Source organism: Pyxicephalus adspersus, chromosome 2 (genome assembly GCF_032062135.1).
Source record: "Pyxicephalus adspersus chromosome 2, UCB_Pads_2.0, whole genome shotgun sequence".
Lineage (NCBI taxonomy): Eukaryota > Metazoa > Chordata > Amphibia > Anura > Pyxicephalidae > Pyxicephalus > Pyxicephalus adspersus.
The window spans coordinates 30,416,859-30,429,233 of record NC_092859.1 but is presented as its reverse complement, the minus strand read 5'-3'; the positions used below and the strand labels follow the sequence as shown (position 1 = coordinate 30,429,233).

General features: G+C 39.4%; 1 protein-coding gene across 9 annotated transcripts in view; it reads right to left on the bottom strand.

Moving 5' to 3' along the window:
- The window catches only part of BICD1 (BICD cargo adaptor 1), a 105,648-nt gene extending 97,751 nt beyond the window's left edge, over positions 1-7,897 (bottom strand). For all 9 annotated transcript variants that reach the window (XM_072400232.1, XM_072400233.1, XM_072400237.1 and 6 more), the window contains exon 1: positions 7,487-7,897. In XM_072400232.1, the coding sequence (XP_072256333.1) occupies positions 7,487-7,699 (213 nt within the window). In that variant the 5' untranslated portion in view covers positions 7,700-7,897. The remainder of the gene's footprint in view (positions 1-7,486) is intronic.
- Positions 7,898-12,375: the final 4,478 nt, after the last annotated feature.

Sequence of the window (12,375 nt, the reverse complement as noted above, 5' to 3'; positions counted from 1 at the left end):
CACTGTGATATCTGTGAGAATTATTAAGTACCTGGATGTGTTAAACTGACACATTACTAGCTTTCGCTTGTACTCATAAACTTAATATGAAATATCTGATACTAGACCCATTATAAATGAACAAGACAGCAATGAGGGAGTTTGATTCACTTTGACAGTAATCTGCTGGATCCTGCTGTGATACCTGGAAGTAGTACTGTGACACATTACTTAGCTTGCATGTCTTTCAAAATCTGTATTTGATGCCAGGTCTGCTTTAAACTACTCCTTATCTAGAGAACCAGACTACTGTGGATCTCATTATTTCCAGTGAACACATTAGTCATTCAAAGCTTGCTACAACTACACCAATTCATGTTCTGTGCAATGCGTATAATGCAGTAATTGTTGTCAAAAGCACTTTGTACTAAATGCTCTGCATCTCCAATAATTGAGTAAGTGGTTTATTTTAGACATAGGTGAAATTGTACCCCTTTTGTTTTTCTTTTTTTTTTCCTGCTTATGGAAGAAGGATTTTTGAAATGTCATTATGATGGCCATACCTTGTAATGAAGACATACAGATGAAGTCCAGCATGAATATTTTATGCTGGCATTAAATTACTGTGCTCTGCATTGCTGATTATCATTTCTTCATTCCAGTATACAGGAGAGACATACATTATTAACCTTTGGTATGACCAATCTGTCTGCAGATTCAGGTATATGTGTGATCATTCTCGTCATCACTTTTTCAGGGTCACATTACTTTTGTTTGAAACCAAAATGCACAACAGCGATATACGTATTGAATCGGGTGAAGAACAGCCATTGGCACCATTAACTGTCATGTTTCTCCTTAATCATTTTAAATGGTTTCTTACAGGCCAGGAATTGCAAGAAGAACACATCGGCACAAGCCTGAACTTATAACCAATGCTTTTCATGCTCACAGACACAAAACAAAATGTTTCAGAGGAGCAACACAATATGCCATACCCCATAATCCACTCAGACCCATCAGTTCAACACAGATAATCTGATCATACTATAATGATGGACACTCAGAATGCACATAACCCATACTGCTGACTCTGCAAGACCAAGACTACATTCTCTGAAATCTATTCCCAAGTAACCCTTTTGACATTATTTTTCCTATTTTAAAAAAAAAATTTAAATCTTTGAATAAAAAGGGGAGGGAGGAGGAGAAAAACGTAAGATCTAGAGACAAGATAATATGTAACATTGTAAACACATCCTCAATAGATCTCTAACATTTATTGGGAAATGCGGGAAAATTGAAATGAAAGTGTTCAGGTGTCCCAAATCCGCAGAACACAATATTGTACTAGTTACTAATGAAGGTTTTATAAGTCAGGAGCAGTATCCATTCTCCTTGTCGTAAACTTAATCCCTAATTCAGATTTTTTGAACGTTATAAAATGGGTTTATAGCCTGAGGGAGCAGGTAATATACAAAGCAAAAAAGTATAGTGAACAAACACACAAACTAGCCACACTAAGAAATGTTAGGCTCTGCAAAATATGGCAATGGAGCAACTTGGTGATATACAGAATGAGTCATCCAATCAAAAAAAACAAGAATCTGGCATCTTTATTACTACACTTGTCTCTCTGTTCCCATGTAACTGGGTTGGATGATAGAACACTTACTCACAGTGCAGCAGTATTGTGATCGAAAGTCTTCTTACTGGACAGGCTATTGTCTCCGAAGGCATCTGCTGCAATTATATTCTGTGGATCCCACACTGCTAAGGCCTGGCTGTAGGAAAGGGCCCTGTCCCAGAGAAGCCTGCACAGGCACCATGTTGTCACGACATGTACTTGGCAAAGTAGGCACCAAAGGGCTGGCATAGTGCTGGTTTTCTGCTAGTAATACTAGATGCCAAGATATCCGACAATCCCAGCTTCCCCTGCGCATGCCAGGAAAGAATGAACTTCCCCTTGCCCGCAAATAAGTCACTTCATCTCGTTTGTAGAGCCCATCAAGATGGCCAAAAGGAAAAGAAGAAAGAAGAAGATGGCAGTGCTTGCGATAGAATGGTAACATGTGAGGATTGTGGGTTTAGATCTGCTTTAATGAGTAAGCGGTATTAGCTCTCCAGGAACACAAAATGGTGAGAAATCCTACATTTTACAGCTGCCACCAAAACAGGCGTTAAAGATTTATCTTGCAAATGGGATACCTATAAAGAGGGACACAAACCTATTCAGGAGTGATTATTTCGCGCTTCTTGAGTGTTGATATACACAACAGGAAATAAAAGGCCATCTCCCATAAGCGAGCAGAAATAAACTATAAGCTGTTCCTCAAACAGGTGTCCCCTTTAAACTGTCTCTGGAACAGGTGTCCACCTATAAATTGTCCCTGGGACAAGTTTTCAACAAGAAAGCTGCCCCTACAAAAGCTACATACCTATAAGGAGGGCACAAACAACAATAGATCTTGGCAGATTAATCCTTTCCCTGATCCATCAAAAATGGTACACACTTTTAAATATGCAACATTTTTATTCTTTTTTAGTTTTTGTTTTAAAAAAAATGGGGAAGAGGTAAATCTCTGTTTTTTCTGTCTGCATTCCTTAAGGGAGGTTTTCCTTAATCTTCTGGCCTGGAAGTGCAATAGGAAGTTAGAAGAGAGTAGAATGTTTCTACAGGAGGTTAGAGAAAGTATAACATAAAAACTTTCCAGTTAGAAATTTACAGTTTGTCCTAACTTACTTCAATGTCTACTTGTCTGGCTGTCATGTTGTCCCCGAGTTTAATAATTTAAGTGACTGACCCAGAGGAAATACAAAGTCCATAGATTCTTTAACCTTAATTGGGACACATGCCAATGTATGATAAAGAAAAATAACATAATGCTCACTATCAGTCATATGTTGGATGATAATTGTCATTGTTTTTATTGCCCTGGTGTATCGACACAAATGCACTCATTCAGCCACGGATAAAACTGAGAGAAAATTGCATAGTTTATACCTAGCATAAGATATATCTGTATTTTATTTAGTCCACTGGCACCTACCCAATATTGAGAAATGATATCTGGTTGGAATGAACCCCTTTCGTACAGAAAATACAATTACAGTGTACTGGTTCTAATCTGAATGGCACCTAATGCCCAAAAGGGGTTCTGACCGTTGTAATCTCTGTTGTGGGGTTGAGCCTGGGGACACTGATTATCTGGGATCACAGACACAATACAAATGACCTCTTATTGATCTTATGGACTGAGGTCACCAAGCCGTTTACCCGCTGCCCAAGCCAAATCCCCTCCAGTATTAGCTCCAGTGACACTATTTTTCCTGGGAAACAAAACAGCTCAAAGCCGGACTACTATAGGACATTATAGTGAGCCAGTTACAACTGAAAGAAAACAATATGTAAGTTATATAACTAAAATAAATAACAATTAAAAAAAAAAGTTAACATTTTTTTCAGCCTTCCTTTCAATTAATTCTAATTTACTTTCCTCTCATTTACCCCCCATATTCAGAACATTTCCAAGTCCTGTCATTTTCACCTACACAACATCTCCAAAATCCGCCCCTACCTGTCCCCTGAGACCACCAAACTCCTTACACGCTCTTATCATCTCCCGTCTGGACTACTGTAACATCCTTCTCTCTGGTATTCCACTAACCCGACTCTCTCCTCTACAATCTATACCCTTTAACTATTCCCTACGCTTTCCAAAAATATTTTTATTGCCCTGGTGTATATATACAAATACACTTATTCAGCTACTGTTATATTGATAAAAATAAAATTGACCAAAGAGCAGAAGGTCATTGTTAAGTTTTTTATAGCCTTTAACTATTCCCTACTCTTTCCAAAACACAAACAGCTGCAAGAGTTTTTATATAATATATAATGCAAAAGATTGTCAATCCATAAACAGAGATAAAACAAAGGAATAGTCACCAACCTGTACTTGTACCTAAGGAGGTCCTCCATACAGGAAATACATTCTCCACTTACTTACAGAGAGGAGAGCTCAGTGACTCACATTTCTCAGCTCAATAACTTTGTCTGATAGCAGAGACAGAGATGAATTGGCAAAATCATACCGGCCCATTTAATGCTGGCAAATCCATGAATAATCCACTCTGCAAAATGCATTAGGCAGCTGGATCCAGCAGATTACCGGCTAAATAAATCAGATTTACTCACTGTCATTCATCACCTTTTTTATTTCATATTGGAGACCTATTAGAATAATTTTCATGCAGTTGTGTATATACTTCACGGTATATATTACCATTTACAGAGATCACATTCCTCTCCCTGACAATTGCTTGATCTGCTTTTCTTTCCAGGAGCATGGAGCCATCTTTATTGACCATCCAGGGTCACAGTCTGCTTTCTGTACTGGGATGCTGGCTCAGAAATGACACAATCATGAAAATATTATCATCTGTATAGTTCTTAGTTCTGTTCACAAATGTCTGAAACAGATCAGCTCCTGGTGCAGACCTTCACTATTCTACAAAGTTACCATGTTTGAGTTTTGATCCCTGGGGGGGAGGTGACTCTGCTTTCTCCAGCCTGCAGCAGACCTAATACATCATCTCAGCCTAGGCCAAGTTACTTGATTGGAGTTCTATTAAGGTTTTATATTGATACAAGTAGAGTTTTTGGACATTATACTTTTATGGTACCTTGTGACATGTCAGGAATGTTTCAATGCATGGTGGGGCTTATGTTGTATTTGTTGTACACTAAGTCAAATGTTCCTAGCTTATTGTCCATGGACAGGTTTTTACCCATACTGTCTTCAGGTATCAATAGCTGTCGGCCAAATGTCCACAAAGACCCATCACCCTCAGAAGAACTTCCAAGAAGCACCAACTAACTTCTGACCATGTCCTACTTAGCAAAAGATAATTGGAGAGCCTGCACAAACATAAAGCCACAAGATAACCAATAAACACTGTTTTCTGTGCCTAGAAAATAGATATACAATAAAAAAAATCTTCACTGGAACTTACAAATCAAAACTACAAATATAATAAACCATATGACATCTTTACCACCCCTTGGTGTAAGTGTCAATATTAAACCCTAGTTATGCTCAGTAATGATTTAGCAAGAATTATCTAAGGAAGCCAACCTGCAATCTGGAGGCTGAAAGGAGAGATATGCATGGAAGCATGTGTATTCTCATACTGCAGGAGCTGACGGTGCAAATAGCAGACAAGCCAGGCCTACAGATTCTTCCGCCTAAGCTTCAGCACTGGTCTTTGTTACTGGCTGGTGCCATGGAATAATGTCATGCACATTCTGTCACACTACAGGAAGTGGCAGATAATCCCATCCCCTGCCAGCCGGCTGCTATATGAAATTACATTTTAAAACACACAAGTGTCAGGGACAGACAGATAGATGGAGAGATACATAGGATCGTAGAGAATTACTTATAGGATAGAATATTTTAAAAGACAGATCACTAATAAGGTATAGGAACAATAAATACTATAACTGTTTTTGATGTATCCCCAAACATTGAACCAAATTCTAAAATAAAAAAGCATCTACAAGGTCATTTCAATCATTCAAAAAGGTAAGCTTGCAAAGCACATTATATGATAAGATGGGAATAACTTCATCAAACCAGAAGTTACAAGACTTCAATATCATAAAATGTTATCATTGGAGTAGAAAATGAAGCAAAAAAGGCATAGCAGCTACTGCATGCACTTAATAGCACAAAACACATTTCACTATTGATAGATAATAGATTTGTCCCCTTCACGGGACAACTGGAGATAATTGGTGTTAATACATATGTATGTGGGTGATTGGTAGGGAGGGGTCTGTTATTGTTGCCAGATCTGGCTCATCGATTGTCTGACAGGGCAGAGTCCAGCTACCAAAGCATAACAATGGAGTGATGTCAGACCAGCACTTTATACACCTGCAGAATAATGGGACCTAGACACTCCTTTTGTGACAAGAACACGGTCTGTACAGGGCCTCAGTCTGTGCAGCCCTGATATCTAAAACATGTCTACATCCGATTATGTATGTAATACATAATTGTAATATGTAAAGTATTATGTAAAGTGCATCCAGCCTTACACTTGCTGAAGAACTTGGAAGGATGCTATGCAGAGACTTACAGTTCCTTGACTTGGAAAAATACTTTTGTTTCTAGCCTGAAACTACAAACAAATAAGATAAGGTAACAAGAAGAAGCAGAGATCTCCCTTAACCTGCAAAGATAGGGATCTGGTTTCAGAAGAACCACCATTAGGGTCAGGGAGGACAAGAGAGCCACTACACTGGTCCGGAAGGAGTAAAATAACCACTAGAAGTAAAGAAGAAAAAATATTACTGTTCAACAGAGGGGTCCCCTTCCAGGAACACCACTACTAGACTCCTGGAAAATGGTCCCCAACAGATGTTAGCTGCTAGAAAAATTTGCATCGGGCCTTCAAAGCAGTAGTAACTGTAGGATGGGAAGCCAAAGTGCTTAAAAAGTTGTGTTGGTGGTAAAGAACCAAAGGCAGAGTTGTTTGGGTCTGCCTAGGTCTTCTAAAGAAGTTTGTGCCTACAGAAGCTTCAGGGAGAAGATGGTAATGTATTTGATAGGGATATCATCCCTGGTGAAAGTTGTGGAACCCCCAGGAGAACATAGTACAAGTGCTCTTCTAAGTTATGTCCACTGTAGTAATCTGCACTACAGAAGACCCCATTAAATGAGTGTGCCCCATAAATATTTTGCCGTGGTCCGTCATCTAAAGACGTTCACCCCCAAAAAGGCACCGCTAATGGAGGAGATGACAGTTGTCTTCTTCATGGGTGTATCCGAATCAGAGACAGTAGCAACCTTTCACAGGGTCCTGGTCCCAAGGCAGAGGTAGTAGTGGTCCTCTAAAAGTTTCTGCCCCCAAGATGAAGGTAACAGTCTTCTTCTACAAGGTTCTGCCCCCAAGGTAGAGGTAGTAGTGGTACTCTCCAGGGTTGTACCCCTAAGTTGGAGACAGTAGTGCTCATCTACAGGGTCCAGCCCCTAAGGTGGAGGTAGTAGTGGTCCTTTACAGGGTACTAACCCCAAGTTTAAAAGTAGTAGCTTTCTTCTACATGGCTCTACGCTCAAGGTGGAGGTAGTGGTCCTCCAAAGGTTTCTGCCCCTAAGGTGGAGGTAGTAGTGCTCATATACAGGGTCCTGCCCCTAATGTGGAGGTAGTAGTGGTCCTCTACAGGGTCTCTACAGGGTTCTGTCCCTGAGGTGGAGGTAGTAGAGGTGCTCTACAGGGTCCTGCCCCTAACGTGGAGGTAGTAGTGGTCCTTTAAAGGTTTCTGCCCCCAGGTAGAGATAGCAATGCTCCTCTACATGGATCTGACTAGTGAAGAAGAAGCTATGCCCTGCATCCTTGAAGTATTTTCCATGGAAGTCCCCATTACCAGCACCCACTCCTTGTACCATCTCTACAAACTGAAGAGCCCATTGCCATCACCCCATCCCCTGACACTGACCTCCTTGAGTTGTTCCAGCTCCTGCTTCAATGTGTCATACTCTGCCTCCAATTCATCATATTGCTGCTTCAAGGAGAGCTTCTCTTCCAGCACCACCAGCCCATATTCTGCAGCCTGGATCTTCTCCTGGGTGGTCTCACTCAGCTCCTTGGTCAGCCTCTCAATCTCAGCCTTGTAATCCTCCACAGTCTGCGGTATCTCCTCAGCAGCCATAGTCCCTTGTGCTGGGAGTGAGACTGGAGGGCCAGATGGGTGGGGAGGGGAGACAGAGGAAGGGGGATGAGCAGGGATGGGGTGGGAGGCAGCTGGATGGGTACCAGGATCACACACAGCTATGCAGCATCATGGCATGCACCAACCTCCCCATCTCCTCAGGCCCCTCCACCTGCCCGGGCACCCCTCCTCCCGCTGCTGGACCACTCACCGCTATTCTGCTTATTCATACAGAGACCAGCGCCACCCCCACACCGCCGCGTCACTGCAGTCTGAACTTTACAACCCCCCCCCCCCCACACACACACAGCATGCCAGCAACGGGCACCGAACACACTGCCCGGGCACAGGGGGCACTGAGGGGGAGGGGCAGCCAACAATAACATTATGACAATTATTCTGCTTTGGTATGATAGTTCTGCTGGCCCAACCTTTATTCTTCACATACATTCCCATCAATTCATCTCATATTTATATAACTATTTATTTAGCTATCCTTATCAACCCATTTCTATCATCTATGTATTCATTCCAACTATTTAACATCTATTTATACATTTATTTATGTATTCATGCATTCATTCTTTTCATCTCTCTGTCTATCTATCTATCCATCCATCCCATCCATCCATCCATCCCATCCTCCATCCATCCCATCCATCCATCCATCCATCCATCCATCCCATCCATCCATCCCATCCATCCATCCCATCCATCCATCCATCCATCCCATCCATCCATCCATCCCATCTATCTATCTATCTATCTATCTATCTATCTATCTATCTATCTATCTTTTATATCTAACTATCCATTATCTAAAATTTATTTATTCTATCTATTGATAAAACTTCAAATTGTACAAGAATTGAGTGCAGGATATTTCACAACACCGTTGATTTGTTCAGCATAGGGAAATGACAGGTACACTTCATATACTATATGCAATGTACACTTCATATGCTAGTTCGTTTTCCACCTAGCACTGATCACATTAGATGCCTTTACCTGCGCCCGGTATTTATAGAAATAAAAATGTTTTCTGGCCTTACTACTCCTGGACAGGATAATCCGTTTAGTAATTCTGGTCCTGATAAAACTCAAGCCAGTATATTCCCTGGCTCCGAGTACAACATTTTAGAGCTGTCAGGGAGTTACAATGAAGGGCAGAGAATGGTAAGAAGCTGGAGACCCACTCCTGAATTTCTAGTTTGCTTTTTAATTGCTTTCCTAAACATTTCCTGAAACTTTGATACTATATGACACTTTTTACAATTTACATTATTACAGCCATTGGAAGTGTCAGAGCAGGCAGATATTACGCAATGGATTTACTACAGGAGTGATTGGCACTGGAAAGTCTCTTCATTGTACTCCCTCTACTTTCTGAGGGAGCCTATTCCAAATTTTACAGACTGTGACTGAAGAATCCTTTTCGAACGCGAAGATTAAATATGCAAAGACATCTACAAACGCAAGGAGTGAAATGAATAGTGGGGAAGAGAGTTCTCTATATGGTCCATTTATATATTTATACAGGGTGATCATATCCCCCCTTATACGTCTCTTCTCAAGGGAGCATAGATTCAGGTCAGCTAATCTCTCCTCATAGCTGAGCTCCTCCATTCCTTTTATTAATTTAGTTGCCCTTCTCTGCACTCTCCCTATTTCCACAATGTCCTTTTTGTGAGCTGGTGCCCAAAACTGGACTGCATATTCCAGATGTGGTCTGACCAATGCTTTGTACAGGGGCAGGATTATGTCTCCAACTCTGCAGTATATTCCTCTTTTACAAATATGACTGAGGAAAACAGTACGTGCTACAGAATGATCTCAAAGGTACTGAAAATTCAATTTTGGGATTACACCTGGATACAGATTTTGATTATAAACATGATACTATTACTAAATGATGAACCTCTGAATGTTCAGAGTTTGTGATAGATATCCTTTTGGAATGGCACATTCACTGCAGATTCTCCATGTGGATGCTTGTACTAAAATGATTCAGAAAAGAAATGTTTCTTAGCAACATGAGCTAACAATGGCGGGGAGCAGGTGAAACTTTCTTCCCGGGGGACTCCTGGGCCTCAGACCTTTCTCTGTTACGCACTTGATGTTATTTACATTACAAAACAAAGATGGCTGAACAACAGATGTCAGGCATGGACTAATTTGTAAATACATTTTACAATGTGACATCTTTAGTGATGAAATTATCTCATCGTATGAACTCTCTGTGCTGTTTTGCTGTCTATAAATCAAGTAACTAAAAGTCAAGTAACTATCAAAAACAAGCCTTTATTACTGACATACCCATCATAATGTAAAGCAGACTTTCTCAATCATTATATCCCTAAGGAACCCTTAAAATAACTTTCAATTCTAAGGCAACTTTTTAGGGGGTCAATGGGAAAAAAGTCCCTTAAGTTAGTGACAACTGGAAAGAATGGCTCCATGGAGAGAATAACACCTTTATGGACACACTCTTTAGAGTCATGCAAATGGCTCTACCAAGTGGTGTTGGTCCCAGAACTTTGCAGACATTAAAAAAACCGTGGTCAATCAGCTCCAGTTCGAACAACCTCCAGCAACCTCTGGAGGATTTTTGGTTGAGATGGACTGGTGTAGTGCAATGCATCTACTTGTTACACCATATAGACCATACACTTGTTGCAAGATCCACACACAAACTAGATCATTTCTTCCTGAATGATATGCTAATCATGAGTATAATCATGATCTATTGTTACCATAAATAAAGATAGATACTTTGTGGAAATTTAAGTAACCATACCCACTTTAATAAACCCATTTTATTAAAGTGGACCTGTCACATAATAATAAGATGTACGGTATGTCTTAACATGTAATAATTAACGGTAATAATAACATGTACGGTATGTCTTAACATGGTACAATGTTTTGCATTTGTGAAGCCTTTCTAAATTCACCCTAGTTGAGAAGGTTATCTACAATATGTTGCACACCATCTTAGTGGCTGGAATGTATGACAATCTATTGCTAAATTAATAAAAATAAGACATTCTGATTTATCATTTATTCTGATACTCATTTAGCTTTAGAAAGTTCTTCTTACAAAAAGCAAAACTTACACTTATCTACTTTTTATGGTTGCCATACAGAATAATGTCCATTCTCTCCCAGCCCTATTTCAGGTTAAATAATGGCTAGCATGACTCAACCCACTCCTGTGAGTTTAGTATGTCAAATATATAAAGAATGGTGGTACCTTAGTGTAAAGACCTAAAAGTAGTTCATCACAGCAGATTTTTTATATAATAAAAAAATCACACAATCAATAATTACTCCTAACAATGCCCATATTTGTCCCTTGTCTCCGTTAAAATGTAACGCCATTGGCAATTTTTTGCCTATAGCTAGAACTATACAATCTAATTATATACATATTCTGAGCCTGGACCAACTATACTATATATACTAAGTGATTAATTTAATTATTGCAAATTAAAGTCTTTATAGAGAGCGGTACTGTTGGCACTCCTCAAAATATCATCCAATCCTAAATGCTTCTTTGAATATAAATATAAAAACTCTCTACTTCTTCTGTGTCATCATTATTAGTTGAAGTCCTGTTTTTGATTTCATTCCAACACCACACTTTGTCCGGGAATAGTGTGTATTCCCCTCCTAAAGGAACAGAGACTTCTTGCTATAGATAAAGCTTTTAAAACACAACGCAAAATGTTTGTACATAACCCAATTTGGCAGTTTTTTTCTGTACAAATTCACCACTGAAATGAATATAATTAATGCAGTATAGAAACTGTTAACCTCTTTTCCGGGAACCCATTTACATAAATTAACACCCATTTGGGGGTTTCATCATAAGTGCAGAAATACCTAGATTATCTAAACATCTGGCGGTGCTGTCATGAGTTTTAACTAAAAAGAAAATATATGTTGGTTTTCCATCAGATACGGACAATAGCCAGTTGGTCACTTGTTTATTATATGTAGAGAAAGGTCAGGAAATCACATCCGTTGATACAATGGGGAAAATACAGTATGTTGAAAAATGCCTCTCTAAAAATGCTGGTATGAGGTAAAAGCCTTGTATATATTATACACAGGGGTCTTAAATATGTCTCTATACTTATATTGTTTATATATATATATATATATATATATATATATTATATATACATATATATTTATATATATAAAAATATTCGTTTGAAATGGTAAGGGCAGAAAAAAAAACAATCATTTACCTTCACTTAGCTTTTGCATATAAACACTTTAGGCAATTTATTTCATCATTATCACAGACTACAATAAGAGTTGCACTCTGGGATCTCTTGCCATTCCTTTTAGTTGACATTGACATTGTTCCTATCAAGTTTCTATAGTGTGGCCAAAACAGTATGTTATAATTCCAATCCATTTTCCTTGTGGTGCTTAGTACTAGGGATGGTCTTCCCATTCAAAATCCACTCACACTTCCTCCTGTTATGTGGTTGCATCCTCTAACTTGCTTGCAATACTGATCATTAAGTTCAAGCAGGCATGTTATAGCAATGTGGAGTATTGGCGCCTGAAAGGAATTGTCTGTTTTCTGTGCAGATACACCCTGGTCTGGTCAGTAGTTCACCTTCATCTCAAGCGCACTTGGAGACAACGCACACAAAGTA